General features: G+C 56.4%; 3 protein-coding genes across 3 annotated transcripts; 2 read left to right on the top strand and 1 right to left on the bottom strand.

Moving 5' to 3' along the window:
- The first annotated feature begins 2,364 nt into the window (after positions 1 to 2,364).
- On the top strand, positions 2,365 to 6,667 carry LOC104575372 (perilipin-3). Its single transcript, XM_088527165.1, has 7 exons — positions 2,365 to 2,427; positions 2,849 to 3,044; positions 3,442 to 3,524; positions 3,862 to 4,792; positions 5,455 to 5,651; positions 5,917 to 6,045; positions 6,137 to 6,667. Exons 1-7 carry the CDS (start codon positions 2,365 to 2,367, stop codon positions 6,665 to 6,667), a joined length of 2,130 nt encoding a protein of 709 aa, XP_088383291.1.
- Positions 6,668 to 9,325: 2,658 nt separating this feature from the next.
- On the top strand, positions 9,326 to 11,302 carry TICAM1 (TIR domain containing adaptor molecule 1). The gene has a single exon (XM_088527164.1). The coding sequence runs from the start codon at positions 9,326 to 9,328 to the stop codon at positions 11,300 to 11,302; it is 1,977 nt and encodes a 658-aa protein (XP_088383290.1).
- A 4,064-nt stretch (positions 11,303 to 15,366) lies between these two features.
- FEM1A (fem-1 homolog A) lies at positions 15,367 to 17,710 on the bottom strand. The gene has a single exon (XM_088527105.1). It carries the CDS (start codon positions 17,504 to 17,506, stop codon positions 15,464 to 15,466), a length of 2,043 nt encoding a protein of 680 aa, XP_088383231.1. The 5' UTR covers positions 17,507 to 17,710; the 3' UTR covers positions 15,367 to 15,463.
- Between the last annotated feature and the right edge of the window lie 4,040 nt (positions 17,711 to 21,750).

Genomic DNA, 21,750 nt, shown 5'->3' with positions numbered 1-21,750 from the left:
AAAGTTGATGTGCTGAGTAAGGACCGGTTCCCTTTGTGCAACCGCAGCAGAAACAGGGATAGTTTTTCTCAGAGTGAGGGTTCCCCAGGCCAGTGGCTGCCTGATGACAGGCAAGAGTTCAGGATTCCCCCTTGAAACTACCTGGACTCGAAACTGTGCCAAGGAGCATCGACCCGCAGGCTCGGAGCTGCCGAGTGCTTCATCCTCCTGTGATTCCTGGGCAAAATGAGATCCGCTCTGCTCTTCTGCAGGGGAGAGAATAGAAAGAGAAGACATGGTTGTGCTGCGGGCTCGGAGAATTCCCATAGCACAAATCCCGGCGTTGCCAAACAGCCCCATTCCACCCACAGGGAGCCGCGGGAGCCGTGTCCCAACACGACTGCGCCGCGAGGGGCGGCCCTGGCACACGGGCGTCTGTAACGCAACAGCTTCAAGCTCGGAGCTGTTGGGAGCCCCCGTCCCGAACGCTGTGTGTGCCAAAGGGAGCCCTGTCCCTCCTTTCCCGTCCTGCCGCGCCGCTTGGCCCCGCGCGTTGGCCCCGGGGCCAGGGGGACGCCCTGTGCTTTGCTCTGCCCCTTGTTTGCGGCCCGGTCCTTGCGCCCCCGCGTGCGGTAACCGCGGGCAGGGCTTGTTTGCGGCGCTGTCGCAAGAGCCGCGCTCTGCCCTGCGGCTGCGGCCGGGCCGGCCTGCGCTGCTCCCAAACCGGGGCTCAAACGGGAACCTGGGAGTCGCACGGCTCCCTCGGAGCATCAGATGTTGCTGTAATTCCCCGGGAAGCCTCTGCCGGCTGCACACGCGGCCTGGCCGTGATTCCCGCGCTCGCAGGGATGAGGAGCTCCCGGTGAACCGGAGCCGGGCCCAGCCTGGGAATCCTTCCCGGGAGGAGTTTTGGTTTGGGGGATTTCGCTTGAAAAATGCCCTGGCGGTTCTAAGAACAGGAATTAAGTGGGAAGGGAGGGGAAGGCGGACGTTGCGCCGAGGAACGAGCGCCCAGGACCCGGCTGCGCCTGAGTGAGGCTCAGCAGCAGCCTTGGATTTCTCACATGATGCTGGCGTGTCCAGATTCCAAGCCAGGCCTACGCTGGGGAAGTCAATGCATATTCATGATATTGCATCATTCCTTTAAACCTCAGTCCCTGTGTATAATGAGAATATTTGCAAGGTTTAGTTTCGGGGAGGCTGGGAGCATTTTCCTGCCTAGCTCTTGCAGCGCGTGGGTAGCATGGGGACACCAGCCTCGAGGCAGAATGACACAACAGCAAACCCCACTTTTCTATACATCAAAAAATCCGCTTTTTCTATAAATACCCCAAACTTCCAGCTCTCTTTCCCAGAGCTTTGAGACTTTCAGTGTTGCTGGAGTTGGCACCAGGAGGGAAGCTGAAAAAGTTTCTCCTCTGAGCAGGGGTGCAGAGAAGTCTCCACTTTAGAGAGACTTTGATCTCAATGTCCTTTGCGGAAGATGCTCCAGAAGAAGCCTTCAAAGGGAACTGGGTATCATTACTGAGCAGGTTTTAGGAATATAAAACCTGTCCACGGCAGCTCCAGCACCTCTGTTTGGTCTCTGAAGGGGAGCAAAAGTCTTGCCAGTGTTTTTGTAGACAAGGGGAAAACAGATTAATCTGTGAGGAAAACCCACCTTCACATCAGTCAAAATTGGGAAAATCTGAGGGCTTTTCTCCCTATAGAAGTATTAAGCAATTTCAGTGAGTATTTTGTTTTCAGAAAGTAAACACTGTTCCTATTTTTAGACTGCATTGTCACCGAAAAACATTGTTTGAACTTACCAGGTTTCTAAAATTAAAACGGGGGGAAAAAAAAACTTCTTCTCCACTCATCTTAGGGCAGTTGCATTTCCTGTCTTGCAACAGCCGCTGTTAGCAGGACTTGTCAGGAAGATGGTGGCGCTCTGTTGTGCTCGGGGTGACACAAACACCCCGTGATTCACGGCAGCGGCGCCGGCGTCGTGAGCGGCTGGAGCAGGAGTCCTTCTAGTGGAGCAAACGCACCACGGAGATAGGAACACAGCAGCTTTCACCCGCTTCAGGCCTGCGACTTTGAGATCAGCCAAACGCTCTCAGCACCAAGTAACCATCCTGCTTCATTTCTCATTACAGTCTGGGGACTGAGTATGGTCCCTGGTCAAACACTTGTGCTCTGTAAATAACGAAGCCTCTCAAATACCTTCACCCTCCTTTGCGAGGAGGATCAGCCCTTCCTGGAAGCTCCTAGGCCATGACGGATCCCAGGATCATCACGCTCTGCTTTTCACCGATGTGGCTCAATTTCCATTCACTGGTAGAACCTGAAGTTGTGCTCTTGCTGTTACCCCTTTTTTCCCTTTCAGTTGCAGCTGACTTGACTATGGCGTCTGAAAAGAAGGCCACAAAACCTGATGTGCTGAAGGCTAAAGAAGAGCAGCAAGCGGTAGGTGCCGAGGGAGCAGGTGCTGAACTAACTTCTGTCATCATCCCACATCCAGGCTGGGGCAGGGGAAACATTAACCGTATGAGGACGTGACTTAATCTAACCCTTAATGCAGAGCCTAACTCTTCTTGCTCAACAAACAGAGCTCCAATAATAACGCAAATAATTCTGATACATTAGCTGCTATAGGTCCTATTTCCAAATCTGGACTGGATGGGGCTGAAGGCCTCTGTGACTCAGCTGTGACAGAGCTCCAGCTTCTAGTTTTCAGAGAAGTGCCTCAACTGTGAGCTCAGGAAGGACGAGGAGATGGACCTGACAGCACCCAGGACCTTTTGGGATATACATTTCGGATATACGTACGGGTTAGACGCTCCCCAGCGTGAGGGCGGGTGTCTAACGTCGCTTCCGTGTCTTTCAGAGCGCCGTTGACAGGGTGACCAGCTTGCCCCTGCTGAGCTCTGCCTTCAGCCTGGTCTCCTCTGCCTACAACCACGGCAAGGAGACGCACCCGTGCCTGGGCAGCGCCTGCAGCGTGGCCGAGACGGTGGCCGCCGTGGCCGTGGGCAGCGTGGTCGGCGGCGCGCAGCCCATCCTCAACCAGCTGGAGCCGCACAGTAAGACAAGAGGCCGCGGAGCCCCGTCCCCATAGGAGGGCTGGTTGCCCGAGCTGCTTGCAGCGCTGCCGACCCCTCCTCTCGGCTGCTCCCACCCCCCGAATTTGAGGGATAAGGGATGGCCGTTGGCAGGAGTGAAGTTTGACCTCTTGTCTGTGGTTTCTTTGAGCTGAGAGGCAGAAGTTCCCTGCTCTGTCACTGGAGCAGTGAGCTCCAGTAGCTGCAAGACTGGGAAGGCAAAATGAAGAGCCGCTTGGTCCTGGCTCCCCTGTCCCAGCAGCGCTTTGCAGGGTGGAACTTCCTTTCCCGAGCTCATCCTGGGTTGCCCACTGTAGGGTCAACGAACCCCTCCAAACTGGAGCAGAGGGACTAAACTCGTACCTGTCCTTCTGCCTAGTTGCACTCGTAAATGAATATGCCTGTAAGGGACTGGATCAACTGGAGGAGACCTTGCCTTTCCTTCAACAGCCAGCAGACAAGGTAAACCAAAGGTTGTTCTCGATGGAGCTCCTGTGGGTACAGGAGTATATGGGGGAAACAATTTTGGCAGCACTGCTTGGTTAGATCAGCTCTGGGATAAGCAGTGGGAGCCAGGGAAGGCATTGCTAGCTGAGGGATGCCAAGGATCTGCCTTCAACATGTGGAAATAAAGATTTCCATGTGGAAACAAAGATTTCCATGTGGCTACGGGTGTACTGATTTCCCCAGATCTCTGCAAGGCTGCAGGAACAGCGTAGCCACATGGAAAGCTACTTCAGGGAGGGAAACCTGTGCTGGAAAGAAACGTATCATCTATCTTTGCCTCACCTTGCTGTAGGTCATCTCGGACACCAAGCAGCTGGTTTCTTCCAAAGTGGTCTCTGCTATGGATGCTGCCTGTGGGGCCAAAGAAGCCATGGCTGATAGAGTGACGGAAGCCGTGGACCTCACCAAGAACGTTGTTGGGGACGGCGTTAAGCTGACCAGGTCAATGGTCACCTCCACTGTCACCAGTGCCATGGAGGCTGCTCAGGGCGCAAAGGACCTCGTGACTAACAAGGTGACCGAAGCGGTGGACCTCAGCAAACACATCGTGGAGGACAGCATTGGCCTGACCAAGTCAGCAGTTGCTTCTACTATAGTCAATGCTGTGGAGGCCGCTCAGGATGCGAAAGATCTTCTGTCTAACAAGGTGATGGGAGCAGTGGACCTCACTAAACACATCGTGGAGGACAGCGTTGGCCTGACCAAATCGGCAGTTGCTTCTACTATAGTCAATGCTGTGGAGGCTGCTCAGGGTGCAAAGGACCTTGTGACTGACAAGGTGACCGAAGCGGTGGGCCTCACTAAACACATCGTGGAGGACAGCGTTGGCCTGACCAAGTCAGCAGTTGCTTCTACTATTACTGCTGCTGTAGGGGCTGCTCAGGGTGCAAAGGAGCTCGTGACTAACAAGGTGACCGAAGCGGTGGATCTGACCAAAGAGGCTGTTCAGGATGGTGTTGAGAAGACTAAATCAATGGTCACTTCCACAGTCACTACAGCTCTGGATGCTGCATATGGCACCATAAGCAGCAAAGTGCAAACGGCCCTGGAGCACAGCAGAGAGGCCATCCAGGAGAGCGTGGAGATCACAAACTCGGTGATGAACAACAGCATAAGCAAAGCCAAGGCCGTGGGGCAGGCAGTGGCAGGCGGCGTGGAGAACGTGCTGGGCATGTCGGAAGAGCTGGTGGATCACTGCCTCCCCATGACAGAGGAGGAACTGGGTGAGAAAATGCTCAGCTGGTAGCTGCAAACGCAAATCCCCTTCCATGTGACCAGAGAGCACCTGGCACTGCAGGAATCCTCTGCTGAAGGAGTCAGGTAGCTCTGAATGTCACCGGTTGGCTTGGTGGCAACACTGCCTTGCTACACAGTATGGGCCAGAGTCCAAGCGCTCGCAGGTTAGAATCATAGAATTATAGAATGCCCAAGGTTGGAAGGGACCTCTAGAGATCATCTAGTCCAACCCCCTGCACACGCAGGGTCACCTAGAGCACGTGGCACAGGGCTGCGTCCAAGCGGGTTTGAAGATCTCCAGAGAAGGAGACTCCACAACCTCTCTGGGCAGCCTGTTCCAGTGCTCTGGCACCCTCACTGTGACTCGCTGTCTTGCCTCCCAGACTCAGGGCAAACAAGTGGCTGCAGGTGGCAACCGAGCCGTCACGTCCGCTCCTCTGGAGAGACCCCTTCGAGCTGGGACTGCTCCATGTGCAGTCTCTGAACAGCTGCCAACCTCTCCTGCTTGTAGAGCGAGTTTTAGCTTCCTCCCGCGTTTCCCAAGGGGGTATCCTACCTTTTTGCCACCGGTGGGCCCAGAGCCAAAGGTGGGGATAGGGGTGCAGCGTAGAGCACCCGCTGACAGCCGCGTCTCCGTGGTTCCCTCCAGGTCAGCTGGCCGCCGCCGCGGGCTCCGACGTGGCCTCCGTGCAGGAGCAGAGGGAGCAGCAGGGCTACTTCGTGCGCCTGGGGGCCCTGCCCGCCGCCGTCCGCCCCGGCGCCTACCGGCACTCGCTCAACAAGCTGCAGCACGTCGGGCGCAGCGCCCAGGACACCCTGTCCCAGCTGCAGCGGGCGATAAACCTGGTACCAGCAACGCTCCCCCTTCTCGCCCCAGCCTGCAGAGACGGCTCTGCAGCACCTCCCGGGTGGAGGTGCTGCCTCCATCCTGCAGCTGCAGTGGGTTTCCTGCTGCCTGTCCCTTTGGGTCCCTCCTGGCAGGGGACAGGCTGCAGATGGTGGTTCTGGAAGCTCCTGTCCATTCTGGGATGCCAGCACTCACACAGGAGTGCTGCCGTTTCTGTACGTGCTTGCAATGTAACTGTTCCTCTCTATTTTTTTCCCCGATCAGATTGAATGTGTGAAAAACGAGGTTGGCCAGAAGCTTCTGGATGGGCAGGAGAAACTCTATCAGCTGTGGGTAGACTGGAGCCTGACCCAGCCCAAGGGACATCAAATTAAAACTGCCTCCCAAGCAGAGGTACCCCTGGAAGGGCAAAATCCAGCCTATTTTAATGGCTAGCGGGCACCTCCTCCGCTGCAGTCGCTGAGCTCCGTGTGTCTCCCAGCAGGTAGAGCCCCGGACCCTGGCCATGCTGCGGATCATCACCCAGCAGCTCCAGCCTGCGTACGAGAACCTCAAAGCCGCCATCCACGGCCTGCCCGGCACCATGCAGGCGGCTGTGCATCAAGCCACCCAAAACATCCAGAAGCTCCATGTGGATTTTTCCAGGGCTAAGTCCTTCCAGGACCTCTCCAGCAGCACCCTGAGCCAGAGCCAGGACACTGTGAGGGAAGCCCAAAGGTCCCTCGAGGAGCTGCTGGAATTCGTGACTCAGAACGTGCCTCTGAACTGGCTCGTGGGGCCCTTCCAGGCCCAAAAGAGGTGTAGGGTGATGACTGACCTGAAATCACCCGCTTCAGAACAGGGTCCATCCCCGCAGGAGGCAGCTCAAGGACCTGAGGAAGCAAAGGGGGCAGAAAGGGCCCTAGGGGTAGGGTCAGAAGTGCTAGAGGAGTTGGAGAAGAAGATAGAGAAATACACACAAAAGGTAACAAAATCAGCAGAGGAGGTGGCAACTAGTGCACCAAAGGACTTCTGAAAAGTCTCTACTCTTCTAGCCAAGCTGCAAGGCTAAAACTTTTATTTTTATTTGTTTTAATCCTGACACCAGCGTGCCTCCTACACCATCCCAGGCTCCGGAGGGGTGTAGCTGAGCTCCCAGTAAGATGTAGTTTGCAAGGAGACTTGATAACCAAGGTGGGTTGATGCTGGCACAAAGGTTGCAAACCTTTAATTAAAGCAGGGGGACACGGGGACCTGCATTCTGGCTTTTTTGAAATAAGTATGCGTAAACAGCTTATTCTTGCTGAGAAGAGTTGTAGGACAGAAGTGCTCTTAAAACTCACTTTAAAAATTGGATTTTTTTTTTTTAATTAAACTCCTCCACATTTGACCTTGATAAACTTGTAGCAGAGGGGAAATAGTAAAACCCTCCATAAGAGATTTGGGATGCTGCTTCCCACGAGACCTGCAGCCGCCCAGGAATTGCTGGGGACAAGGGGCTCTCCCAGGAGACTTCTCTTTACACAACAGCCACTTTCCCAGGACAAAACATAAGGTGGGATTTTCTTTCAAGCACGCCCATTTCCAGTGGAATTATTTTCTTCATCTATATTAATGACTCTAAGGACCCTCTACTTATGTTTAAGTAACTTCATGCATAAAACATTTTGCAGCCATTTAAAAGTTGGTTTAGGAGGCAGCCTTTTCCACGAGCTCTCTACCATGGTTATGGGATATCTTGTCACTAAATTAGGGGAGATCCAGGTCCTCTGCTTCCCAGTAAGCAACGCTCTTGTAATCATTCTTAGTGTAACTTATTTAGCCCTCCCATGTCCTGGCACTGCTAATGCTGAAGAAATAGGAAAAGGGAAACTTCAAAATAAAACTTGAACCATTTCCACATAAAACCGGTTTCTTGTGGGTCTCTAGAGCTGCAGCAGCTCTGAACAGCAAAGCCAAGGAGCAAGTCCCAACACGGGCCAGGAGGAAACACTCCAGCAAATCCCTTCTCGCTGCAGCTTATCCCCTCGTTGCTCTTTTCCCTCCTGTTTTTTCCCCTCTTTGCTGGAAATAAAAGCTCTGAGGGGCTCCCGTGCGCTGCTGCAGCACCTCCACTGTCCTCCCCTGCTCCAGATGCCTCCATCCCGGGGTTTGGCCCCGTCCATGCGATTCCCATCTCCAGGCTCCGCGCTGGATGCGGAGCCGCGTTCCCACCCCGCGCCGATGCCCAACTCGACGCTCCGGGGCCGGGCGAGCGCGTTGGGCGCCAACCACGACCCCGGGGAGGCCGAGAGCCTCCGGCCCCGGGTAGCCAGGGCTGCCCCGCGTGGCGGCGGCTCCGGATGCCCCTCGTCCCGCTCCACCCCGGTGCTCCGGCCCTGCCCCGTTCCGCCCCGGGAGCCGCCACTTCCTCGTGTGACATCAGGGCCCGTGGGGCAGGCGGCTCCCGGAGCCCGGCGAAACCGAAAGCGCCGCTTTTCCACCCATTCCGGAGGCGAGGTTTGCGGGAGCAGGGCCACGCGGCGCGGGCCGGGAACGGCGGCACCGGGGCGGCCGCGATGGCCCCGGCTCCGTACGGCCCTTCGGAGCGCGGGATCCGCAGGCTCCCAGCGAGGTCCCCTGCAAGAGGGCGCAGAGATTTGGGGAGGAAGGGGAGGATTTGCTGACTCACCAGGGGCAGGACCCAGGCGGTGTCAAAGGTCCCCTGTGCCCTCTCCCAGGCCGGCGCTTCCTTCTCTTTTTTCTCTTTTTCTTTCCTTCCTTCGATGTTTCACCGAACCGGAGGTTTACTCTCAAAGGCACCAACTTCCTCAGGCTCCGCTTGAGCTCATTCATTAAGCAATTGGAGGATTTTCACGAGCTAGAAAAACAAATTGAAATTTCAAACTTTCCCCAGAAAGGGGGGCTATTTTTAAACACAGTTTTTTTCTGGTTTTCCTTTAAATAGAGGCTCAGTCGCTGCCAGCGCATCCTCAGGGAGCCTCTTCTCTGCTGCCGGAGGCCCCGGCCTCCCTCGCGCCACGAACGTCTCCGCTTGACTTCCCTGCGGCCGGGGGCTTCGGTGAGTGCTCAGGGCTCGGGAGACGGATCCGTGTGGCTGGAAAATGGGTGGGAAAAGAATATCCCCTTCCTGGCAGGGCGGGAGCAACGTGGGGGGACGTGGAGCCCGGGGGCGGCAGGTTTCCTCCACGGGAGGTTTCTTCTTATCTGCCCGATACCAGGAGGCTGTTGAGGCCCCTGCAATCGGCCGCTGCCCAGGAGAGGCCGCTGGCGGTGACGGGCAGTCGAGGGCACCGCTTGGACTTACCCAAGCGTATTTGTAGTTTAATAATTATTTTTAAATATCATGGTTAACGTATAATGAGCGGGAAGCACTCGCTGTTTGCTTAAAAATAGGCTTGGAATAACGTGTGGAGCAGCAGGACCAAAAAGAGATGCAGAAATACCTGCAGGCCTCGGGAGCAGCCTCCCTGCGCTGCCGTTTCTGAACGTGACCCTTTTCTCGCAGGTTCCTCTGGCCGGTTCTTCAGCACAGACCGTTCCCGGTTCCGAAATGAGCCCCTGAGCAGCAGGGACCTTTTCTTCACGCAGCACCTGAAGCACCACAGGGAAACAGGCCGCTGCCCTCGACACTTTAACACTCCTTTTCCATCCATGCTTCGTCAGCGCACAGTCTAGAGAAGCAGCTGCTGAGATGACTCCGAGCACCGAGGTCCAGCCAAGCTTTGAGGACGTTTTTAATATCCTGTCCCGGATCCCAGAAGACAAACTCCTCAACCTCAAATACAAGCTGAAGCACTTGATGTTTAAGCCCTGCAGCAAACTGCTGCAAGCCATGGTCCTGCTCACGCTGCGGCGGGAGGCGGACGCCAGGATTTGCCTGGACGCTCTGAGGGACGAGCAGGCGGCCCGGTACGTGCACAGGACCAGACTGGGCCCAGCGGGAGCGCAGGAGAACGGGGACGATCCGCAGCCTCCGGAGCTGGATGCGGAGGCCATGGTGCTTCTGGCACGGATCTACTCGCTGCTGGCGGACGAGAACCTGTGCGGGCGGGAAGCCATGGTCAGGGCCTACCGGAGGGTCATCGAGGCCTGTGGCGCCAGCAGGGACCCGCAGCAGGAACCGCTCAGGAGCATCCTGGCCGAGGCCCAGGAAAAGTGCGGAGCCGCCCTGGGCTTCGTGGGCTCCGGCAGCCGCTTCCAGACGCTGAGGTCGGACCTGGGAATCCCCCATCCCGCCATCCCGGACGCCGTGGCGCGAAGCTCCCCGGTGCCCATCGGGAGCGCGGCGGAGCTGTCAGGCCCACGGAGCCTGCGCTCCAAGGGGAGCCCGGCCTCCTTCGGCAGCCGCTTCGAGATCAGCGAGTCGCCCACGGTGGCTCTGCGGAGCCGCTCGCCCCGCGGCCGCACCGGGGACCCCGACAGCCCCAACGCGCACCCCGCGCCGGGGAGGGCCCTGCCAGCCGCCTCCTGGCGCCCGGCGCTCCCCGACCCCGGGGCCGGCTCTCCGGCCGGGAGCGCCACGAACCAGCCCGTGGAAAGCAGCGACGTTCCGAGCATGAGCCCAGCGGAACCTCAGGAACCCAAAGCCCCAGAGCGGGAGGACTTACCTGGAAGCAGTCCCGATTCCGGAGCCGCGGCACGGCCTGCTCCCATCCACACACCCGTGCAGGACGCTCCAGCCAGCACTTTCCACATTCCACCTCCTTCGGCCTGCTCCCTTCCTCCTCACCCATCCTCCTTCTCCTCAGCTCCTCCCAACCCCGCGTATCCCCATTCCCTGCACTTCCCGTTCCCTGCGGGCTGCCCTCCAGCCTCCACGGCAGAGCCCGAGGGCGAGGAGAGGAGGTTCTTCACCTTCGTGGTGCTGCACGCCAGCGACGACGTGGGCACGGCCCTGCGCGTGAAGGGGCTGCTGGAGGCCATGGGGGTCCCCGACGGCGCCACCTTCTCCGGGGACTTCCTCACCGGCGGCCGCGAGCAGCTTTCCTGTTTCCAAGACGCGATGGAAAACTCCGCTTTCACCATCCTTCTGCTGACCAAGAACTTCCTCTGCCAGCCTTGCATGTTCCAAACAAACTCAGCTCTCATGCAGTCCATCGAGACGCCATCCAAGCACAACTCGGTCATCCCTTTTGTACCCAGGGAAAACCCCTTGGAAGACAGCGAGATTCCCTTCTTTCTGCGAGGGCTGGTGCCCCTGAACGAGAACTCGCCCATGTTCTCCACCAGGGTGAGGAACACGTTTACCCGCAGCAAGGTCAGCGAGCAGAAAGCCCTGTGGAAACAGAGGCAGCAGGTCCAGGAGCAGCAGAGGAAACTGCAGCTCTACCAGGAGCACTGGCGAACCCTGAGACGCTTCTCCGAGCTCAACCTCGGCTCCCTTCCGCGGGCGCCGTGGCCGTCGGAGCCGGGAGACGCTCAGCAGGTCCTGGAGCAGCTCCGGGCTCTGTGGTCGGCCCCGCAGTGCCCGTTTCCCACCTCTGCCCAGCCGGGTCCTTCTCCTTCCCACACGTTTTTCCAGCCCCGCGCGATGCCGGCTGCGGGCAGCGGGCAGCACCTCATCATCCAGAACGCGCAGATGGTGCAGATCGGGGACCACAACGTGATGCTCGTGCGGACGGCCCCGCCGGCTCCCGAGGACGGCGAGGAAGACGGGGAGAAGCCTTGATCCGAGGCGCGGGGGGCGGCCAGGGCCATCCCCGCGCTCCCTAAGTTAAACTACAGCAAATCTCCGGGACTGGGACTGTTCTCATTATTTCACTGTGAATAAAACAAGGTGCCCCTTTCTTGGAGCAGGGGAGAGAAAACCACCTCTTCTCTGTTGGACAAGAGAAGCTGCTGTATCCTAAGACTTTCTTTTCCTTGTGCTTATTTTCAAGTAATTGCAAAAAAATATTTTCTTGACTCGAGGGCTACTTGAGGATTTTATAAAAACATTTCGATTAATTCGTCTGTTTCTCTAGTTACTTCTTGCAAAATTGGGCAAAGGGCAGAACTGGGGAGGTCACCTGGGAAGCAGCCCCGAACACGCGGATCGGCGCAGGGAGCCGCTGGGACACGGCGCATCCCGGCCCTGCTGCCGGGATCCCGGCCGGGCCGCGTCCCGGGAGCCCCGGCGGCTCCTGCCGGGATGTGGAGCACCACGAGCTCCCCGGCTGCCCCCAGGGCTGCAGTGTCCCCTGGCACTTAATGCCGCGCGGATCGAGCCCCCACAGCCCCCGCGGAGCGGGAGAGGGGCCCGTGGGGACACATCCCGCGGGATGCAGCTCCATGCCCAGGCTGCGGCCGGGCCCTTCCGCAGGCCGTGTCCCCAACGGGAAGGGACGCGGCTCCCGGCTCTGCTCCAGGCCCTTCTGCTGCAGCCCATGGTCAGCAGAGGTCCCACTGCCACCACCGTCCCCTGGGCTGGGCCCGGGCCACAGCAGCAGCGGCGCTCGGTGACACATTATCTGACTTGCTGATTTACCCCCTTGCGGGCTCTGCTGCTCCTGCCAAGCCCTTGGCCAGCCCCTATTTTCTGTCCCTGACGTCACCTGTGTTGGAGCAGGGGTCGAGTTGCTGCCAGCCCTGCCCGGCTGCTGCTCTGCAGCTCCCGGGACAGCCGCTGCCCTCGGGGGTGCCGGACACATCCCTCCTTCCCAGCGCTCCTTGGGCTATGGATAAACACCCACCGGACAAGCGGAGGCTGCTCCGGCTGAACAAGCTCACGGGCCGCCACGTCCAGTTTGCTGGGGCTGCAGGAAGGGAAAGACGGGCAGGAGTCGGCAAAACCTTGGAGGTTTTTTTGATCCTGCGCGTGGGAGGCCAAGAAGCTCCAAGGTGACTGGGAGCAACGTCCACATCGGAGCCGCGGCCCTGGTTCAGCCGCAGCAGGTTCCCTCATCCCGCGGTTTCGGAGACGCTCACTGCTGGGAATTCCACCAGGAAAAGACGTGTGTGGCGCTTGGGATCTCTCCAGTCGCTCCCTGGTTTCTCTGGGAACGGCGGAGATGCTGACACGGTGCCCGAGCCGCCCCGGCCACCTACCCTGTTCATTCCCATAACAGCAGCTCCAGAGCTCCCCACGGAAGGAGCAACCAGCTCCAGGGAAACGCTGGGAGAATTTCGCACCCCTTTTGCACCTCCAAAGAAGCCTCTGTGAGAGCCTTCATGGCCAAGGGAGCTGGTTATTGGCATTATTTTTCTTAAAAGAGCAGAAAGCACCTCTAGGTGCACGTGGGGGAAAATACCTCCATCCCAAAGTGTCTGGAATGGCTCCTGGAGAGCAACGGGCACAGCAGGATCTAGAGCCATCCCCACAAAACCACCCCCAGGCTTCGTCCTGGATAGCTGCTCCAATAATAAAATCATCACTGAAACGTCTCCTTGCTCCCCCCAAGTGCCTGTTCAGACTGGAGCTGGCCCAGTAACACCCACGATAAAGAAAGATTGTTCATGGTCATTATGCCCAAAACCATGCAGTGATTTCTCCCACCCAGCAATTACCATCAACATTTAATTGCTGGGTCCTCACTGCCTAATTACAGGTTATTTATGCTCTGAAAAGAAATAAATAAATAAAAGCCCTTTGCAGTCACACAGAATGGTTGGTCTCACGAGGATTTTTTTCCTCTGCTGATTGGGAACTAACTGTAGTCCCTTTAATTCTTCTGCTTTTGGCTGGGTTTACAAAGCCAGGCTGGCGCCAGCCATCGGGAGAGCACGGGCAGTCCCGCGGGCATTCCCAAACCGGAGCAATGCCGGTGGCATCCCGGCCGGCCGGGCACCATCTGCTCCCCCTGCCTCGTCTCCCCGCGAGCTGACGGGGGGCACAGAGGTGTTTGGGGCCAGGGTCCTCCTCCTGCAGGTGGTCGCAGCCCCGAGCAAACCCAGGTGAAACGAAACACACTCCTGTTGACTGCAAAACCAAGGTACTTCCAAATCCACAGCTGGAGCATCCCTAGAAAACAAGCAGGAGCTGAAAGGAGAAGCTTAGCAGCAAAGAGTCCACGGCACTTGCATTCTAGCAGCCATTTTTTGTTTTATTATTTAAAGTTAAGAGCGCTCAGCAGCTCACAAACTTACAAGTTCCATATCCGCAGCTTAGATCAGACTTCAGCCAAGAGGAGAAAAAAAAATAGAACAGAGCTAAACTAACTCCCCGCTTTACGGCCGGATAAAAGTTAAACCTCCTTGCTTCATAAATAAAAGTTAACACTGCAAAAATGTAACGGCAGATCTACAGTATCTTTAACAGGCAGAGAGCATTGGGTTATTGAGCTTATGGATATGCTGGCTTATAAATACAAGTATAGAAGCTTCGGTTGCATATAGGGCATGGGCGCTCATCAGGGCTCTGCTCTCCCAGTCTTGACCTTTGCTCAAAGCTCAGGGGCAGCTGCTTCATCCTCAACTATGTTTTCCACTCTGCCCAGGCCAAGGAATGAGCCCCAGGCTGCCAAAGCCCAGTCATTCTCGCTGCAAGAAAACAACCTGCTGGCACCACAGCATCGTGTTTATCAACAGCAACTGTTTACCACCAAGGAGGGACCTGTGAGAGGCAAACACCTACCCTGAGACTAGGGATTTAAAGAGCGAAACGAGTTGGGTGCAGGTCCTAATTAAGAAAGGAGCTTGCTTAAACAGTAGCCAAAGGAGATTTCAATTTCAATGCTTGAAGTAGCACCATCCTCGGGGAAATCTCAAAAAAAAAGCCAAACACCAGAAGTAACAGCCCATTCCAGGAAGGTTTCCAGAACAGGATAACTCAGGGCCCGCCGGGTTGGTACCAACAAACCTTAGAGGAATCAGAAGGCACCTTCAACTGAGTTTCTTCTTTGCTCCTTCCTTCAGGCCACCCTCGTGCAAACGTGCCACAAACACGGGCTCGCTTTAACGACCGCCCGGTGCCCCGGCCCGAAGGCTGCAGAGCCGGTGCCAGGCGCCGGGTTCGGCTCCCAACCTGCCCACATCCCTGTGCCCAGCCCGCGTTCCCACCGAGCTCGGAAGCTATGGAGCCTCCATAGGGAAAAGGGAGCTAACGTGGGCACAACGCACAGGGCTCCACGGCTCTATTTTGGTTTTTTGGTTGTACATTTTCTTCCCATTCAAACAGACCAACACCTATCAATGAAACTGTAACCAGAACTGACCTTACTCTATCTTACAGGATTGAAGGAGTCTTGCAGCATAGATAGGGCCTGGCTCTAAAAGAGAAAAAATAACCCAGCTTTATGCACAATCATTGAAATCTCAGGCCTTTTAACACCACTTGCTACTTGGCCAACCAAGGAAAAAGGGGAAAAAAAGAAATCTTCAGCATACCCAGCCCTACCATCATGCAAGGCAACTACCTCAGCAGAGCACGAGCCACTCGGCCACTTTACTCGTGTGCCAGATCTGCAACAGGGGCAGGGGAAGAATTAGTTGGAAGATGTTTTATTCCTCGCTTGTGTTCCTATCTGTTCAGTACTTGGGATGGGAAGCCCTAGAGCACGTGTGTTGTGTAGCTGCTCCAAAGCGCGACAGCCGAGTTAATCCAGCGCTAACGGGAGAGGCAGAAGGTCCCAGGGATCTCCATGTTCCTTCCTCCTCAGGACAAGACGTTGGCATGGGACAGGGCAGGGGCTGCAGCCTTCTCTGGATACAGCTCACCTGCAGGTGACAACGGGGACAGCCACGAGCTCCGGAGCATCTCCTGCTACCCCTGCACACGCCGGATCCGTGGGGACATGAGGACAAAACCCGCGCCCGTGTCAGCGCAGCGAAGGCCACGGGCACCTCGACAAGGACGAGCTGAGACCTCGGGGTGGAGCAGCCGATGGGAAAGGCCAGGGGCTTCACTGCCCCCCTAGTGCAGCTCTATGAAGGCTTCGAGCTCCTCGGGGATGAAGCCTTTGTAGGGGATCTTGTGCTTGTCCAGCGCGCGGGCAGCAAGGCACTGCAGGGTGATGTAGTTGAAGGGCTGCATCATGCTCTTGGTGAGCAGCTTCTCGTCCAGCAGCTCGTAGGCCGTCTGCTTGAAGGCATTGGTGGCATCCATGTGGGCGCCGGCCTCCATGAGGGCGCTCATGATGAGCGGGCAGTTGTTGCGGGCCGCGACGTGCAGCGGGGTGTTGTTGTCGTAGTCGCGGCTGTCGGGGTCGGCGCCGCACTCCAGCAGCAGGTTCACCACGTGCAGCGAGGGGAACTTGCCCACCGGGTAGCGGCCCACCGTCGTGGTGTCCTTGTCCACGGCCATGTGCAGCGGCGTGAAGCCGTTCTTGGCGCGGGGGCTGCACTTGAGCAGGCGGTAGATGGTCTGCCGCTTCTGGTGCTCCTGCTCCGGCGTGCACTCCACCTTCTCCAGGAGGAAGACCAGGTGCAGGATGATGGCCAGGGTCTTGGTGAACTGCGCCGAGTCCACGACAGGGTCCTTGCCGTGCACGAGCGCCCGCTCCACCTCCCGCACCCCTTTGCTCAGGACTCCCATGAGGTCGGAGAAGCCCAAGTGCGTGGCTAAGGTGCCCTTGGAGCGGTCCTGAAGCACGTAAGAGAAGAGCTCCGCGAAGGAAAGGAAGCTGCTGGCGGTCATCGGGCTGAGAGGCTCCAGGTTGCCCTGCTGCATGTCCAGGGCGTATTTCCACAGGTTAATGCAGCGCTCAAAGTTGCCGGAATCGGCGTAGACGGCCCCTCGGTAACGGATGTAGTAGGAAGTGTCGGGGTGCGAAGGGCCCAGGATGCGCTCGCGGATCAGCAGGGCCTGCATGCGCATCTCGTCCGGGTCGGTGATGAGGGCCTCCAGCTCCTCCAGCGAGCTCACCTCCCGCGAGTAGTCGTAGGCCAGCACGAGCTGCCGCGGCTCGGGCTTCGGCAGGTACTGCCCCCCCTCGCAGCGGAGCTCCATGGCCCTTCGCCAGTACTTGTGGGCTCCCAGAAGGTCCCGCTTCTTATCCACGAAGGTGGCCCCCAGCAGCTCCAGGGCTTCCACAGCAGCTTCCCGAGTGCACAGCACGTTCGGGACGTGCTGCTCGTCCTGACCGCAAGCCGAGGCGCAACGTTGCTCCTGCCCCTCTCCGGCACAGCACCGAGGAGACTCCTGGCCGGCACCGCAGCCCCTCGGATGGCCCCCGCCTGCCACACAAGTCCCGCTCTGGTTCCCCGTGGCCTCCTCCTGCCGCAGCTCGCCCTGGATGAGGTACTCCACAATGTTGGTGTGCCCGGTGACGCTGGCGGCCAGCAGAGGAGTCATGCCGTAGCCGTCCTTCTCCATGCGGGCTTTGGAGCGCAGCAGGAGCTGCAGGATCTCCAGGCTGCCCGACTCGGCACAGTCATGCAGGGCAGTATTCCCCTTCACGCTACGGCGGTTGACGTCGGCCCCTTTCTCCAGCAAGTAACGTGCGATTTCCCGGTGTCCTTTGTAGCAAGAAATCATCAAGCAAGTGTGTCCATGCCGGTTGGCGACTTCCAGGTCGGCGCCACGCTCCCCTACGAGGTAGCGCACGATCTCCAGGTGCCCGTCGAAGCACGCGGCCCGCAGCGGCGTGGAGTTGGTCAGCGTGGTCTGGTTCACGGAGGCGCCGTGATCCAGCAGGCTCCGCACCACCCCCAGGTGCCCGGCGGCCGAGGCGGCCCACAGCGGCGGGGCCCCTTCGATGGTCTCGCCGTCGAAGTTGACGGAGCCGCCCTCCTCCACGCGGGCGCCGCAGTGATCCAGCAGGTACTCCACGACGTCGAGGTGGCCGTGGCGGGCGGCGATGAGCAGCGGGGTGCTGCCCCCGCCAGGGCCGTCACCGCCTCCGGGCCCCGCTGTCAGCGCCTCTAGCTCCTCCCGGCTCCGGCTGCCCAGCAGCTTCTGCAGCAGCTTCAGCTTCCCATCGCGGGCCGCGTTGTACACGGCCGTGCGCAGGTCCATGGCGACGGGGGCCGCGGCGACCGCACCGGCCACCTCCTGGCCATGGACCGGCCGCTCCTCCAAGCCCCCAGCTCGGCCCGGGGCGGGGAAGGGCGAGGGGCGGCCGCTGGGGAAGCGAAGCCCAGCGGGGCCGCGGGCGCCCGCACACGGAGACTCCCCTCGCCGCGGAACGAACAACCTTCACTCGCTGCGCGCAGCCGCCATCTTAGGTTGGAGCGCGAAACAAAATGGCGCCCCGGCGGGAGGGGCGGGGGGCGCGGCGCGAGGGGGACGCTGGGATTTGTAGTTCCGCCCCTCGCCCCTGCCCTGGCTGCCGGCAGGAGAGGCCCTGACTGGAGCCTCCGTTTCCCAGCAGGCAGCGCGGAAGGGGGTTAGCCAGTGAAGCCGGGCTGCGCTGGGCTCCCGCGCGGCACCTCATGGGAAATGTAGTCCTCTGCGGCCCCCGAAAGCACCGCCTCCCCGGGGAGGGCGGGGAGCCGGGACCGCGTTTCCCAGCGCACCCTGCGCGGCGCCGCCGGGGCTCTCGGGACGGAGCCTCGCGCTCCTGAGGCGTCCGAGCCGAGCCGAGCAGCGCCCCCGCCGCAGCCCGGGGCAGGAGCGCGAGGCCTCCGGCCCTGCTCAAAGCAAATCCCACCTCTTTTTTTTTTTTTTTTCCTTCCCCCCTGTAACTTCACGAGATGAGCAAATTTCACCCGTGATTTTATTTTCATTAAATTCCTCAAAAAATGATCAAGCCTCAAAATACAGCGGTGTGTGCAGTGTGTCAGTACACGACCGTGCCGTATTTTTAAAACAGGAATGCAGTTATTGTAATGAAACATTCAGTTCTGGTAGAGAGCTTTAAAATTTACTGAGTTTTCAGCCAAGGACAGTGATGTCCCGAGGTGGTAAACACTGTTCATGAGCAGCATGAGCCGTTGCCCACAGAGCCCTGCCGTGTGATAAGGCAACTTATCCCTGCAGCTTTTTCCATCCCCCAATAAAAATCATAAAAACATGATTAGAATAAAGGAGGGGAAAAATAGTTCAGGTAGTAAACAGCCTGGCGTAGATTAGCAAAGCTTTGGTTACCAGATCCGATTTTTCGGGTGTTAGTTCAAATTTAAGCAGGTCTAATCTTCCTGTGGGGAATTGGTGTGGAGTTGTGTTTTATTTATGGCTGTTCCTTCTTTCCAGGGCAATAAGATTAGCCTCATTATTTCCATTATTACTATTCTGTCCATCATTATTATTATTCAGTCCATCCATTTAGGTCCTGTCTGGAATTACCTAGGATTATCCCGCTAATGCATGTTGCCTTCACGCAGAATATCATTTTTGTTGCTAAGAAACTGCTTTTGCCTAACAGACAGCGCAGGCCTAATTTTCACTTCGGCAGCTGTTAAAGGCACTGGGAGCAGCAGGTGCTCGGGGCTCCCGGGAGCTAAAGCCGACGTGTCCGTGGCAGAATTCCCGCCCCAGGTTCGCCTGTTGTGCGACTGTCGTGTCACCCACGTGCCCAGGCGCGCGGAGCCCGGGTGGCTTCGCGTTTGCAAAGAAAATGAACAAAAGTGCCTGGGGAGGCCGCGTTGTGCAAGAGCAGTTTTCCATATGCCAAGAGCAGGAAATTGGCTCCGTGCGCAGGAATATACTGGAAGTGGGAGAGTGTTTCTGGCTCTGGTGCAAGCACAGATGTGTGAATATGCACCTAAGCTCCCAAGCTGAAAACTGTTCTGTACATAAAGAGGTGTCAGCAAAGAGTTTGAGCACGTGGTGCGTGTTTAACGTTAACGTGTGAGCCTTCCTCTCCGTGTCTGTGCAAATTGCTAATTATACGTGAGCGTCTAGCGGCTGAGGGCCGAATGCGTGAGCGGGATGGATGGATGGATGCGTGTCCGTACGTATGGATGTCCTGCGTGTGAAATCCACCGCACTCGGGCTCTTTTATGTTGCAGGTCAAGGCGCAGACACAGAATTACTGACATTTCCTCTCCCTGCTGTCTCCTGCAGGTTGCTATGGTGATCGGATGCGCTCACACTTTTATCTGAAGTATCTATTAACCAAAGCTCGTCATAATTTTCCCTCTGGCATATAGAATTCACGGGAACACCACATAGGCTTTTCAGGTATCATGCTTTCTATAGGGGCTGGCTCCCAATTCTTGGTTGGGCCATCAGAGACACCACGGGCAGAAAAGCAGCTGATGAAAATGTTTCCATGAACAAAGAAATTGCTTGGGAATAAGAAACCCGGAGCATGAAGAACACAAGGAGTAGGCTCACAAAAGTATCCCACTTTAGATCCAAAGGGATGGATATGAAACGCACCCCCTCTAGAAGTGATTCCGTGTTAAGCACCGTTGCAGTGGGCGAGATGCTCTCCCTCATACACAGGGGCCCTTCCAGGAAAAGCTGCCCCTTCCCGGAGATGCGGCCAGGAAAACTTCATTTGCAAGATGCTAATGAGCATGGAGATGAGCACATGAATTAGCAGTGAAGGGCCCAAAACCACCGTGTTCCCCATCTGTGTCCTCCACGGGGCCCTGCAGACGCCTGGGACGGTTTCGGAGGGCAATGCGGATAAAGCCCTAGGCAGTATTCCCAGAATATACAGGGAAATTAAATACCCACTGGAGGAAGAGAAGATAAAAAACGAGACGTTTTGACAAGGCTGCCAGATTGTGTGGCAGGAGGGTTAATTTTTTTTTGAAACTGCCATTTCGTATTCCCTTTCAGACAGGCTGAATTACATAGTACTGGCTGCCGGAGGAGTTGCATAATTTTCTTCACAGAAATAATGACAGGGTACTTAAAAAGCCAGTGAATGGATGGCTAAAGTATGGGCAGAGAGTTAAGAAATCCAGGTTGAGACAGCACCTCTACTAGAGACACCTCTCGTGACCTTGGGCTGGTCGAATGCCTTATTTGCAGTAACATGGGAATAAAACTGTTCTTTATGTGTCTTGTCTATTTAGTTTGCAGGTTCTGTGCCTACAGGGCCTCACTTCATGCTAAGGGGTCTGAGACAACCACGACACAGAAAATAAATAGTAATAAAAGCCCATGGCTCCATATTTTGGAATATTTTGGGCATGAGCAGTCCAGGGTTCCTCAGTTTTTTTTCCAGTTCTCCTCCCTCCAAATGTGTGCAAGTTTGGATCTGTGCTAATAGCTCCAGAAGCTTACAAATAATTTAGGAGCAAAGTCCTTGCTGATTTAGGGAATGACTGAGTTACTTCCGAAAGGATGACTGGGTGATTTGGATGCTTGCAAAAATTTTTGCAAGATCTTTGTGCTTAGCCTGTCAGGGCAGTAAGGGCTAGCAGCAAATTGAGTCGAGATCCTATTTTTTTCCAAGTTTAAATTTGGGTCTGTAGACGTGCGTGTACCAAGTTACTATCAATCTCTGCAGCTTTTAGAGATTTGTCTAATTTCCAGAAATCAGAAGGAAAATGGCCTCTTGCTACTAGGTCAAATGAAGACAAGATATTCTATATTTTAAAGCAGCTACTTGAAAAAATTGCTGTACAAATGGAGCAATTCTAAAAATAGCAAGAAATGGCATCCTGACATTAGCAGGAACAATGACCCAATACCCAACTTGCCGCAGGGGCTTTTGTCCTGTAACTACCTTCATCATTAAGGCCTGTGATGACATTATTATCTGTGCTTATACGGGGCACTGAGGGCATAGCTACCTGGAAGGAAGGGTTTTGATCAGACTGGAGAGGATGAACAAGCAGGCAAGGCGTGTTGGGTAACACTAAATCAATGTACTTTCATTTACATTAGACACCAGCCTGGCAATTTCAACATTAATGGTTGCACCTCTGCCCCCTGAATTTTTGTAGATTTAATATATCAGTGGGGGAGTGAAAGGGGAAGTATGAGTCGTTTGTCCTTATGATACATGGAACTTTTCTTTCATGCATCATCAAAGAATAGTGATTTGTACAGCTGTTAAGTTCCTTTGGCAGCAGATTTCCTGGGATAAGTATTGCCCTGCTCCCACCTCACTGATTATCTGCAATGATAATAATGATAGTTCGTGGCTTTGGCAAGACTGAGGAGCTTCAGTTCTGCATTTAAGTATCTTTAGAATGGAGGGTCTGAATGATATTGAGAATTTACCCTTTTTTTTTGTTTTTAAAACCCTGCAGGAAGCAAGGCTGGGCGTTTGAAACGCTCCTTTTGGGTGTCGAAGTGCCAGCAGGTGCCCAGCAGACCTGTGTCAGCTGCTGTTCAAGTCCTGGTTCTGCCACAGG

Source organism: Tinamus guttatus, unplaced genomic scaffold (genome assembly GCF_059628265.1).
Source record: "Tinamus guttatus ecotype Peru unplaced genomic scaffold, ASM5962826v1 Tinamus_guttatus_pri_ptg000261l, whole genome shotgun sequence".
NCBI classification, from domain to species: Eukaryota; Metazoa; Chordata; class Aves; order Tinamiformes; family Tinamidae; genus Tinamus; species Tinamus guttatus.
Note: the sequence above shows the minus strand (reverse complement) of the source record. Positions and strands in the feature narration are given on the sequence as shown.

Excerpts from the sequence above, each read along its gene's own strand:
- LOC104575372 (XM_088527165.1), top strand. The coding sequence starts at position 2,365 with ATGGCGTCTGAAAAGAAGGCCACAAAACCTGATGTGCTGAAGGCTAAA. Across the intron at positions 3,045-3,441 it reads CAACCAGCTGGAGCCGCACA|TTGCACTCGTAAATGAATAT; the intron begins GTAAGACAAGAG and ends CCTTCTGCCTAG. Across the intron at positions 3,525-3,861 it reads TTCAACAGCCAGCAGACAAG|GTCATCTCGGACACCAAGCA; the intron begins GTAAACCAAAGG and ends ACCTTGCTGTAG.
- FEM1A (XM_088527105.1), bottom strand. The coding sequence starts at position 17,506 with ATGGACCTGCGCACGGCCGTGTACAACGCGGCCCGCGATGGGAAGCTG.
- TICAM1 (XM_088527164.1), top strand. The coding sequence starts at position 9,326 with ATGACTCCGAGCACCGAGGTCCAGCCAAGCTTTGAGGACGTTTTTAAT.